Source organism: Gekko japonicus, unplaced genomic scaffold (assembly GCF_001447785.1).
Source record: "Gekko japonicus isolate JY-2015 unplaced genomic scaffold, Gekko_japonicus_V1.1 scaffold1138, whole genome shotgun sequence".
In the NCBI taxonomy this organism is placed as follows: Eukaryota; Metazoa; Chordata; class Lepidosauria; order Squamata; family Gekkonidae; genus Gekko; species Gekko japonicus.
In genome coordinates, this window is record NW_015170923.1 from 12203 (window position 1) to 24654 (window position 12452).

Below are 12452 nucleotides of genomic sequence, written 5' to 3' on the forward strand. Positions count from 1 at the left end.
CCCCCCACCCCCCAGCTGTACACGGGGATGGTGCGCAACAAGAACGTGCGGCCCGTCTGCCGGCTGTGCAACCCGCGGGTGGAGCTGCCGGAGGTGACCCTCCACAAGGACAGCCGCGAGTACAACCTCTCCATCCTCCTCCTGTCCGTCGACTTCAGCGACTCGGGGAAGTACACGTGCGCCGTCAAGAACCCCAAGGAGAAGGGGGCCGAGCACAACGCCACCATCTCCCTGGCCGTCGTCGTGGAGCGTGAGTGGCCCCGGGGGGGCGGGCGGGGTGGTAGCCTGACCTCCCCTCTCCCCCGCCCCCGCCCCCGCCCCCCCCGCAGTGGTGAAGGTGGACAACACGCTGGCCAAGATCATCGCGGCGGTGGTGGGGGGCGTCATCGGGCTCCTCGTCCTCATCCTCCTGCTCAAGAAGCTCATCCTGTTCCTTCTCAAGAAGAGGAAGGAGAAGAAGTGAGTGAGGGTCACCGCCCGGGGAGCGAGGGGCGGGACGGGGCCTGGGAGCAGACGGCCGGACCCTCCTCCTCCTCCTCCTCCTCCTCTTCCTCCTCCTCTCTCTGCGCCTCTCTGTCCACAGCAACGAGTGCCTCGTGAGCTCCTCCGGGAACGACAACACGGAGAACGGGCTGGCCGGTTCCAAAGCGGACCAGAAATCTGCCCCCAAGGCCTGAGGCGGGGGAAGGGGGCCGCCGGGAGCCAGGCCCGGAGGAGGAGGAGGAGGAAGGCAGGCGGATCTGTATCCCCAGCGCCTGATGCTTGAGACACGACTCTATAACACAGCTGCCTGTAACCGACGCTGCTGCTGCTGCTTCCGCCGCGCTTGGCAGAGGCGCCTGCACACTTTGGGCTGGAGGCGGGTGGGCAGGCAGGGAGCTGCCCGCTGCCTGGGGGGGGGGGCAGGCGAAAGGCACCTGCCTCTGGCCCCTTCTGGGACAAAGAGGAGGAAGGCGGCGGGGGGGGGCTCGGGCAGGTCCTGAGCCACAGTGGGGCCAGGAGGGCCAGGTGGGGTGGGGACTGGGGCCGCATGCCCTCCCCTCCCCTCCCCCTGGGGACTGCAAGGGAGCCTTGCCCTTCTCAGGCGCTGGTCTGGCCCCTGGCCCAGCACCGGCCTTGCCCTTGTGCCTTGAGGCCACCCCAGGGCCTCGTGGAGAAAGCAGAACCGGGGTCGCTTGGCACTTCTCTGCCAGGCTGCCCAGCTGTGCCCCCATGCCAACTCCCGCATGTTTTCTTTCTGGCACCCTGCTGCTTACACTGGTGCGTCCCTGTTGGCCCTCCGGATCCGCTTCCAACTGGGACTGGGACTGGCCTGCGGAAAGGGCCTTGCCTGGAGCAAGGAGGAGGCAGTAGCAGTGCCAGGCGGGCAAGAGGCCCCCCCACCCTCAAGGACTTGGGATGCCAGGCAACGGGGGGGGGTGCTGCCCGTGAGCATGGCTTGCAGAGGCCTGGGGGGCTCAGAGCCCCCCTCCCTTGAGCCCCCCGCCCCGAAGGGGGCCACCGTGCCCAGGCAGAGCTCCTTGGCGCAGAGGCCTTTGCCCGGCTTGCATGTGGAGCCCACCTGGGGGCATTTTCAGAATTAGGATTTTGTGTTCCGTTTTTAAAGGTCAGGAATGGGGAGAGGTGAGTCGTGGGTCTCTGATCCTGGCCTTCCTGGACTTCTCGCTCTTGACAGCCATTGCGAATGGGCATCCTCCGCTTTTTAAACCAGGAGGGCTAGATACCTTTTTTTAAAAGAAAGAAAGAAAAATGATCTTTTGCTAGTTCCACTCAAGAAACCAAAGTCCATCAGAGACTGCGTGGTGCCCCACAGCTCCGGGAGGCAAGTGGGGGGGCACCATCTGAGAGCTGGGAGGCCAGCCCCCCCCCGTCTCATTTCCCATGCGTTTAAGGAAGCTGTTCAGTGAGGAAGGGTGCACCTGGTGTCCGTCTGTCTACCTGACCTGCCACCTGCTGCTGCGTGTCTTGGGTGCTGGGGGCAGGAAAAGCAATCGGGAACCCTCAGGGCAGGATCCTGCTCCTCTGTCTTTTGGGTGGCTTTTAAAAAGTCACGCCCCCTCCCCTGTGTGTGCCTCAGTGTCCCCAACTGTAAACTGGGGATTGACGTCCTGACCGGCCTCTCAGGGCAGTGTGAGGAGGCCCCACTCGTGGTTATTGCCAAGGGCTCTGTGGGGGAGGGGGAGGTAAAATGGGCGTGGCACTTTTGCAGCAAGGGACGGTTTTCTGCCTCTTCTTGGCTAGTTTGTTTCATTCCTAGTTTTTGTAATCCTCGGCCTCTTGCTTTGTTTACTAGACATGTCTCATGCTACTGGATTCCCTCGTTTCACACCATGTACTCTGCCTCAAGGAGGCTAGAAATAAAGGAAGCCAGGAAGACACAGATGTCTCTGTCCCGCGTTGCTCTTCCTCCCCCCTCCAGTAACAAGCAGGGCAACACGAGGCCATTTGAAGGGCTTGAGTGACCGCAAGAGCCAAAGGCAGGCCTTGGTGCCCAGCCACCACTGGACCTGGAGGACTGCGCAGGGCCTCACCTGGGAGGCTGTACAGGGTGAGGGGTTGGGGGGGCGGTGCCTCGGGGCCCCGGTGGGTCTCCGGCTCAGGCAGCCCAGGGAGCACAATGGCTCGGCTTCACTGAATGCTCAGCTGCAGCAGCCATCCAGGCAGAGGCCACTGGGGTGGGGTGGGGTGGGGGGCAAATGTAGAGCCCCCCTCCCCCAGGGGCAGCTGGGCAGAGTGCAATCCATGGGGGACCTTTTACGCATAACACTGGTGTTGGGTGATAGTGAGATATTTAGCAGAGATAAGTCCCGGAATAAAATAATTCAGAGTCCATGTGTGATTAAAATATACAGTTTTTACTAAATTCTAGCATGGGAAGGGTAACTGGGATGAAAATAACAACAGAGCAAAATCTGCTACATCCTTACTCTACAAAGACAAAACTAGAAGAGGAGAGATTATGGCTACCCTTCTTGTTCTTCAGAACACCAAACAAAGATGGGAAGAGAGCCATAAAATGGTAATACACTTTTGACACTTTAGTCCTAATCAAATTCCTAGATCAGGGAGAAAATTCCCAGGTATTCTACAGCTAAAGAACATTGGTGACATGAGAAACATGTGACTTCCTGTGAGTAACATAAACAAACATTTAACCCCAGATATACTGAGTGTTTTCAACTTGTAATACCCAACAACTGGACAATCTCTCAAGTTCCCCATCAGGCCAGAAGTCACAAAATAAAATAGGATGGGGAAAGCAGATTTTCAGGTCTTTATGATCGTCAGATCCTCCCCCAACCAGATACGGTGGAACTTCCGGCAGGCAAAGAATGTTCAGGCTTCAGGATGCTGCCGGGCAGGGACCATAAAAGCAACCCCCCCCCCAAACAATTGAATTCCACAGCAACACCCCCCTGGGTTCCTAATTCCCCCCCCCCCTTCAGCCTGCCTGAGCGAATCCCTTTTTGGGAGACAGCTGGTGCGAATTCTGCCATGAATCTTTCAAGTGTTAATTTTCAGGGTAAGGGGGGCATTGGGGAAGAAAGGGTAGGTATGATTGAAGATGCAGGATAAATAGATTAAGTGAAAATTAACCCAATATAGATAAAAGGTTATAGTCTGATAAAAACATGTTAAGAACTGCGAATTCAAATTTCAAGAAAGGCCCTGTAACGCTATTAGAGATCATAGTAAAGAAATCCAAATCTCTGTTTAAGCCAAGATGGCATGGAGTGTTTAATTTCTTGGTGAGTTCCAATTCAGCACTTTCACACTGTAGATTCCCTCTAAATTTTGTTGGGGGGGGGGGCAGAACAGTGACTTTCAAGTCTGTGATAGTGTGTCCAGAGTGACCAAAAGTTTCCCTGGATGGTTTTTGGATGTGGTGATTTCTTATGTCAGATTTGTGTTCATTGATTGTCATGATGACACCTCACATCGCATTTTCATAGCCACACTCTGGTGCAAATCCTTTCGCATTCGGAGCCACCTCTCAGAGACGTCCCCTGCTTTTCCAGCCTTCTCATTGTTCTCTGTTGTAGCTGGGGAGGGGTGCTGCTGCTGCTGCTCAGGTGTGGGGGGGAGTCTTGGTTCTTCTGCAGGAGGGGAGGTGCTGGTCACAACCTTCCCATATGAGACCTCCTTTTCCAGGGGAGAGCAGGACCACTCCTGTCAGATCTTCCCAGGTGGGTGCAGCCATCGCAGGGAGAGCTGGAAGGGGCAGGCCTGCCTGGAGCGCTGCCACAGCCAGGCCCCTCCCTTTATTCATTTGAAGCATTTTTATGTCACCTTCCCACCCTAATGGGGTCTTCTAGATGCCAACCAGGCCTCTGTAAGAGCTCAAGCATAATGAGAAAACTCACTGAGCACACACACGCACACAAAGGAAACCAGCCAGTCTAGGTACCACAGCTAGTTAAGCTGAACATCACAACTAGTTAAGGCTGGGCCCATAACCCTTCCCAAAGCATACTTCTTCAGACAAATTGGAATAAAATCTCCTCAAGGGCTGTTTACAGGAAAAGCAGGGGGGGGAGGCAGCCGTTAGGAGGGGCCACTCAGACCCAAGATGCATATGCAGAGCTGAGATTGGATCAGGTGGCCGGTAAGCCATGTTCAGTCTAAGCTGTGGAGTCTTGTGAGCAAAAATACTACTTTGTGAGCTACTGGCATTAAACTTGTGAGCAAGTGAATTGGTTGGTGCATAAATTAAGAACATAAGAGCCCCCTGGGAGGGGGCTGCGTTGGGCTACCAACCAAACAGGCCGCAGCTGGGCAACACAGAGGACAGAGGCACCTGGCTCACGAGAGGCCCACGGACCTCTGCAGCTTGACCTGGGCAGGGTCTTCATCCTCAGGAAATATGTTCTTGATGTCAGCGACTGAGACGTTCTCCGTGGGCACTGGACAGGTGCTGGAGAAGGTCGCAGAGCCCCCTGCTGCCTGCCGTTGCTTGACTGCCCAGTGGGCAAACAAGAAGTAAACTGTGGGGTTTCTCTCACACCCATCCACAATGGAGGCTGGATGCCTCTCTGCATCCGGACCCACCCAAGGTAGTTTAGGGTTAGTTCTGTCTCTGTCTAGAATGTAGTTCCTAGATAAAAGGACGACAATTAGTCTTGAAACTGAAAAGTGGCTCTGTGTAACTTTGTCACTCTGCCAGCACATTGAGGACAAAGAGCTTCTACTGCATGCAGCCACGGTGCACTCTGCTAAGCTGAGATGGGATAGTGAACTAACTAGCCAGCTACTCCCAAGAGGTTATGGACCCAGCCTTAACTAGTGGTGGTGCTCAACTTAACTAGTTGTGGAACACAGACTGGCTGGGTTCCTCTCTTTTTTTTTAAGGTGCTCAGTGAGTTCTGAGGCATTTAAGAGTTAACAGATGGGGAGTCACCAAGTTGTCCTTCCTCCTTTGTGGCAAGAGAGACTCTGGTCGAAGAGAAGAGAGACATGTGGCTTCTAGAGAAGAGGCATCTCCTGAATAAATACCTCCATAAACTGATGCTACAGGGGCACCCTTCAGGAAACTCCAGCTAGTACAGCATGCCACAGCTTGGATCCTGCTTGGCCTTAGGCAGAAAGTGCATATCACACTGATTCTGCAGCCACTCCCTTGGTTACCGATCAGTTACCAGGTTCAACCCAAGGGACTTTTTGTTACCTCCAAAGCCCTTTATGGCCTTGGACAATTTGTGTTTTGGAAGCCACCTTGGGCAGGTTCATGGAGAGGAGGCATTAAAATGTTATAAATACATAAACACAACCTGAAGACTGTTTTTACACAAATACACACCTTGGGTCTGAAAGGGCGGTGTGGGCCCGCATCCTGAAGACCTGCAGAGGAACAAAGGCATTACAATAAAGCCCACCGTTCTGGCAGCTGTGGAGGGAACAGGAGGGCAGGGAGCGGAACAGGGCCACGATGGCTGGGAAGTCTGGACTGGGAAGCAGGGCCTGGCTGGGACCACCTCGGACGGGCGCCTCCACGGGAGCCTCTGCAGCAAGACTGAAGCCTTGTTTCTATCATACAGCAGCATAGTCATACAGAGATGCCTCAAATGTTATCTATTTATTTATTAGATTTCTCCCCCGCCCCCCCGCCGAAGCCGCTCAGGGCAGCTTAGAATTTTAAAACCAACATAAAATGCACTCAATAAAATTACAGAAAAATACAATTTAAAACCAATTAAATGTGGCGGCATGATATTATAAAGTGCAAATGCAACACAACTGATGAAGTCATTCTTACTGGAACACCCGGCAAAAAGGCTCCGTTTTCACGGCCCTGCGGAATTGCTGGAGGTCCTGCAGTCCTCTGATCTCACTTGGGAGCTCATTCCACAGCACTGTTACAAAATATGAACTTTTACGTTGCCAAAAGTTAGTTGGAAGAGAGTGAAGGAGAAGATTGTTGGAGGTTCTAGCGACCTTCTTGTGGTTAGAGTCGCTGGCAAGATTATGGCAGGACTCTGAATCATAAATGGCTGCTAACAAATGAGGATCGTAACATGCTCATTTTGAAAGTATGAAATAAACAAGATATGTTGCCAGGAAGCTTTAATGCCTTTAATGGGCAAATGGCTCTTGAGAGGAGCTTGAATGGGAAGAGCAGAGCCTTTAAGAGAAACTGTTGGGATTCTTTTTAAGTAAGTCAGCAGGGTATTAAGGACTGAGTCCATGGTGTGCATTAAAATATAAAAGTTTACTATAAACCTAACATGGGAAAAAGGTACACAGGATATGAAAATAACAAAGAGCTCATATGTCTACATCCTTGCCGCTAAGAGGCAAAACCGGGAAGAGCCGAATGGCGTCTCCTTCTCAGTCAGAACAAAGAACAGGAGAGAAGCCAATATGCTAAATACTTGACACCTTGGTTTCCAATCAGACTAGCAAATTAGCTCCAAAGTTCCTGGGCATCCTCTTGTCTAAACAGATAACAAACATCATTAACCCTGTAAATACTGAAGAGTTTTGACTTGTAACACCCAACAGAAACTGATGGGCCTACGTTTGACCTGTTTTACATGTGCCACAGGATGATTGAGATTGTGGAACAGGGGATATACTCTGAGACTGATAAGGCATACAATACGAATCCCAGTTTCCAAGTTAAGGGGACTTCTGCTAGCTTGGAAATTCCCCAATTGACATCTATTACTGATAGTTATTCTGATCTATGATTGTAAATAAATTTCTGATTTGTTATTGATAGTTTGTTCTTGGCTGAAACCACCTAGAACAATAAGATGTTTGGCCTTTTAGCAGGATCTGGTCTGAGAGGAGAATAGAGAAGCAGGAGCAGGCAAGCAGATTTACATGGGGACCTCATTTTTGCTCTAACTGCTCTGAGTTTTTACTGATAAACCTTTACAAACACATAATATATTCAAATATACATATTGTTTATACACGTTTTGCTACGATGGGCCTACTTGGAAAAGCGTTGAAACTGCAGTGAATCTATAACTAGGCCCTGTGAGGGATCTGTATTGATGGTATATTAGCAAACATATCACATTAAGGATATGCGGGTGAGACGCTCTCTCCTACCAAGCTTCATAGAATAATGGAATGTGAGAGTTGGAAGGGACCTTGCAGGTCATCTAGTCCAACCCCCTGCACTCTGCAGGAACACAGCCGAAAGACAGCCCTATAACATACCCGAAAGATGGTCGTCCAGCCTCCGCTTGAAAACATCCAGCGAAGGAGCATCCACCACCTCCCGAGGCAGACTGTTCCACTGCTCAACCACTCTGACAGTTAGGGAGTTTCTCCTGATATCTAGCCAGTATATCGACTCCCTTGTGATTTCCACCCATTAGATCTAGTCTTGCAATCCGGAGCCAAGAGAGAACAGACCTGCTCCGTCTTCTACATTCCTATTGGGATTGGTAAGATATATTGCTGCTATGTTGCTATATTATTTTGTTATCTTTGCCTCTTGCTTACTTAAATAAACTAATTCTTTGCTTTCTGTTTACTTTGATAAAGTAGTGGCTAAGTTGAAGTGATGTAAAGTTGAGAATGATGATTATAGGTGCGCATACGATGTACTCCTCTTGCATTGAGGAGTACAAGAAAGAACCTTTGTTAGAACTATGTATCAATAAACTTTATAAAATCATGGATTTGGAGTCTAGTCTTCTCTTTTCCTGGGAGCGTCTTCACTCAGAATAAAGTTTAAAGATCCTCCCTCACTGCCAAGGGCTCAGTCTGGGGTGAATACAGGTCAACACCCCAATGCCACCAACCCTCTCCAGCCCCCCTGGCTCATCACAGGGCTCCTGTCACTGCCTGTCCCTCAGTTCTCAAGATCTGATTCTTCCGTTTGCCCAGTAGATTTTTTGCAGGGTTTTTTGGATGACACCTCCACACTAGACCCCTTCCTGTCTGGCTTCCAACCAGGCCATGGGACGGAGACGGCGCTGCTCGCCCTCACGGATGGTCTTCGGAGGCATCTGGATCGGGGCAGTTCAGCTGTGTTGCTGTTGCTGGACCTGCCGGCGGTGTTCAACACGGTCGACCATCAACTACTGGCCCACCACCTAGCTGACAGAGGGATTCAGGGGTCTGCTTGACGGTCTCTCTCCTCGTTCCTTCAAGGTCGGGGACAAAGAGTGGTCGTGGGGGAGCAGCTGTCCCGAAGGCACCCGCTGGTCTGTGGAGTGCCCCAAGGGGCTGTGCTCTCCCTGACGCTATTCAACATCTACATGCGGCCCCTTGCCCAGATTGCCTGGAGGCATGGGCTGGGTAGTCACCGATATGCAGATGACACCCAGCTCTATCTGCTGTTGGGTGGCCAATCTGACTCCAGGCCAGAAGATCTGGACCTGGTGCTGAAAGCTGTCGCTGGTTGGCTTAGGCTGAGTCAACTGAAACTGAATCCAACAAAGACGGAGGTTCTGTGCCTGAGTTGGAGCAGTCTGAGGGTAGGGATCCCACTCCTGACCTTTGATGGGACACCGTTGGTGCCAGCATCGGAGGTGAAGAGCTTGGGAGTTCTCCTGGATGCCTCCGTAGGTTGCGTCCTGTAGCAGCCACTGAGTATCAGCCACTGCCAAGGCAGCCTTCTAGCACCTTCGGCTGATTAGACAGGTGGTTCTCTTCCTCGAACGCAATGACCTGGATTACTGTAATGCTCTCTACATGGGGCTGCCCTTGTCTCAAACCAGAAGCTGTAGCCGGTGCAGAATGCAGCGGAGAGGCTGTTGTTGGGCCTCCCTTTGTGGGAGCACATCCAGCCTGCGCTAAAAGCACTGCACTGGCTGCCTATAGCATACTGAATTCGGTTGAGGGTGCGGGTTCTTACTTTTAAAGCCGTATATGGTCAGAGACCTACATACCTGAGGGACCGCTTTTCCCCACATGTTCCCCAGAGAGCACCGCGATCAGGGTCCCAGAACTGTCTGGCCCTTTGGGGCCCCGAGGAAGCCAGGCTGGCTGTGACAAGGGCCAGGGCCTTCTCAGTGGCAGCTCCATACTGGGGGAATGAGCTCCTGGAAGATATCAGGGCCCTGTGAGATCTTTTACAGTTCTGCAGGTCCTGCAAGATGGAGCTCTTCCACCAGGACTTTGATTAGGGAGCCGCACTATATATATTTAGGCCCTGGCCCCAATATTAATATCAACAGCAATATTGATGTTGATATTGACAGTGTTAACATCTCCTGTACAACTGGATATAGACTGGACTATGATGTTCACTGACTGTACGTTCTGATGGATGCTGCTACTGCAGCCCTAGCACTTTGTATGTTTTTATATGTATATTGTTATGATTATGATATATTTATGATTCTATTTATACCTGTTTTAGTTGTGCAATAATCTGTTTTATGGAAGCCACCCTGAGCCTGCCACGGCAGGGAGGGCGGGGTATAAATTAAATAGATAAACAGATAGATTGTCTTAAAACCACCAACCATTCTGCCTCTTCCTTTTCTGGGAGGGGGCCCAGTGGTGGTCTGCAGTTTTTCCCCTTGCAGAGGGAAGCCTTTGCCCTGACACCAAGACTTCCCCCTCCCCCCTCCCCAAGTCCCTCACCTTTATTTCCCTCCTGCCGCTGGCCCTGCCTCTGGCACTTCCGGACCCCTTCCCTGCGGCTCCCCCTTTGCCGGGGCTTCTCTCCTCTCCTCCAGAATTGCTTGGAGAGCTCCACGAAGGACAGCTCGGCCCCCCTGGAGAAAAGGGCTGCTTGGGAGGGGAGACTCCGTGGCATCGTCATCAGACCCCGCGGAGGTCCCTCTTCCCCCCACCCCCGCTTCCCCAGGCTCCATCCCACCCAGAACCTCCAAGGATTTTCTGAAAACTTTTATTCCCGCACTACCCCCCCCCCCCCCACCCACGGCAGAGCTCTTTCCCCTGCCGTGTCCCAGCCACCTGCCCCCAACTCACCAGAAGCAGGATCCGGGGGGCGGGGTGTGTGTCAGTCGATGAGGCTCCCCCCACAGGTGTGTTGCCCTCCCCCCGTGCTGCAGGCTGACCTGCCACAGCCCCACACCACGACCCACGGTGACCTTCTCCTGCCCCCCCCACCTGCATCGAGATGACCAGGCAGCCCAAGTCTGGCGGTGCCGTTCCATCCCTGCCCGGGGCTGGGCGTGAAGAGCAACGTGGCACCCCCTGGGGCAGAAGAGAGAGACAACATAGTCCGGCCCGGCCCAGAACAGAGGGGTCCGGTACTGGATGCGAAACACTTCCCTCTGTATCCCTCACTGAGGAGACCTCTGGAGTCCCTCCCTGGGAACAGCCGCACTGATGGCCCCCGCCATCCTAAACCTTGCTTGGCCCCCGGCGCCTCCCCCCCAACCTGGCCCGTAGTTAACATGGGGCCCACGGGGCCTGGCCCCCTAGTCTTTCTTCTGGGCCCCCTCCTTCCTGGGCTGCCTCCAAAGTGCCCCAACATGCCACCTGCATTGTGCTTTGGTTTAATTAGCTGGCGGCCCCCAAAGGCGCCCTCCCAAAAAATTCCCTAGCTACGGGGCTGCCCCCAACACTCTCAGGAGAGCTGCGTGGGCAGCCACAGCCCCCTTCCAGTCAGGCCACGGCAGCCGCCTTTGAAGGGCTCCGGGAAGCGCCACTGCTTCTCCCCTCACACCTCAAGGCCCTCCAGGGACAGGCCTTCTCTGGCTGGGGGGGGGCAAACTCCAGGCGAGGGAGCAGGAGGGCGGAGAGAAGACTCACTCCGGGACCCTTACAGAGAACAGGGATGGGAAGAGGCCTGGGGGGGGGGACACGCACCACCTGGTGAGTGTTCTGAAGGCGGGGAAACAGCCCTGGGGGGTGCAGCACAGAAGACTCCTTTCGGGCCCACCCCTTCACAGGAGAGCAGACCCCCCTCCCCCCCAGGAGTCCCACCACCTCTTGTGCCTCACCTTGCCCAGTCTGGCCGGCAGAGCTCCTCACCCTGCAGAACCACATCTCGGAGGGACCGTCCTTGTGCATCTCTCTCTCTCTTTTTTTAAGTACCCGAGGGTACACTTTTATTGGGTTTTTTTACATTATATACTACAAATATACATACAGACAACACCCAACTACCCCCAACAACATATAACATATAACAAGAGACTTTTATAACTTCTTCTGCTTATTAAATTTCTAAATTCATTATCTATTTTGCTAAGCTTTTCTACATTCTCAAATTACTACATTTATCTATCAGTTGCGTTTACATTATACCAATCATAGAATCTCTTCCAAGTGTTTTGAAAAGTCCATTCTGTGCTGGCTCTCATCTCAAGTGTCAGTTTGTCATTTTCCGCCATTTTAAATAGTTTGTTCACGTACTCTTGTTTCGTTGGTATTTCCATTATTTCCCAATATTTGGCAAATACTATCCTTGCAGCTGTCGACATATGAACTATCAAATACCTATCTGCTTTACCAGGGGAGAGGCGATCCTTGATTTGGTCCTAAGTAACACTCAAGACCTGGTGAGAGATGTAAAAGTGATTGCACCGCTTGGGAACAGTGATCATAATGTTGTTGAGTTCAACATTTGTACAAATAGGGAATTGGCCAAAAAGACTCACACAACCACTTTTAACTTTAAAAGGGGTAATTTCTCTGATATGAGGGGACATGTGGGGAGGAAACTGAAAGGAAAAGTAGAAAGGGTCAAAACCATTGGGGAAGCTTGGAAACTATTTAAAACTACGATCCTAGAAGCTTAAAAAAATATTCTGCAGGTTAGGAATATATATAGGAAAATAGGGAAAAGCCTGCATGGTTAACAAAGAAAGTAATGGAAGCTCTAAAAGGTAAAAAAAGATCCCTTTAAGCAGTGGAAAGCTAGTCACAGTGAGGCTGATAAAACGGAACACAGGCTATGGCAAATAAAATGCAAGTCTGTGGTCAGGCAGGCAAAAAGGGAATATGAGGAGCATATAGCAAAAAACGTAAAAACCAACAATAAAACTTTCTTCAAATACATTAGAAGCAGG

At 52.0% G+C, this 12452-nt stretch overlaps 1 protein-coding gene across 2 annotated transcripts; it reads left to right on the forward strand.

Annotated features, from left to right (window-relative positions):
• Positions 1 to 16: 16 nt before the first annotated feature.
• Positions 17 to 2504, forward strand: SCN4B (sodium channel, voltage gated, type IV beta subunit). Of its 2 annotated transcripts, none has more exons than XM_015418778.1 (3): positions 17 to 250; positions 330 to 459; positions 2294 to 2504. In XM_015418778.1, exons 1-3 carry the CDS (start codon positions 28 to 30, stop codon positions 2460 to 2462), a joined length of 522 nt encoding a protein of 173 aa, XP_015274264.1. In that variant the 5' UTR covers positions 17 to 27; the 3' UTR covers positions 2463 to 2504. The 2 variants fall into 2 exon arrangements, with proteins under 2 accessions (XP_015274264.1, XP_015274265.1); XM_015418779.1 differs by lacking the exon at positions 2294 to 2504 and adding an exon at positions 584 to 896.
• Positions 2505 to 12452: the final 9948 nt, after the last annotated feature.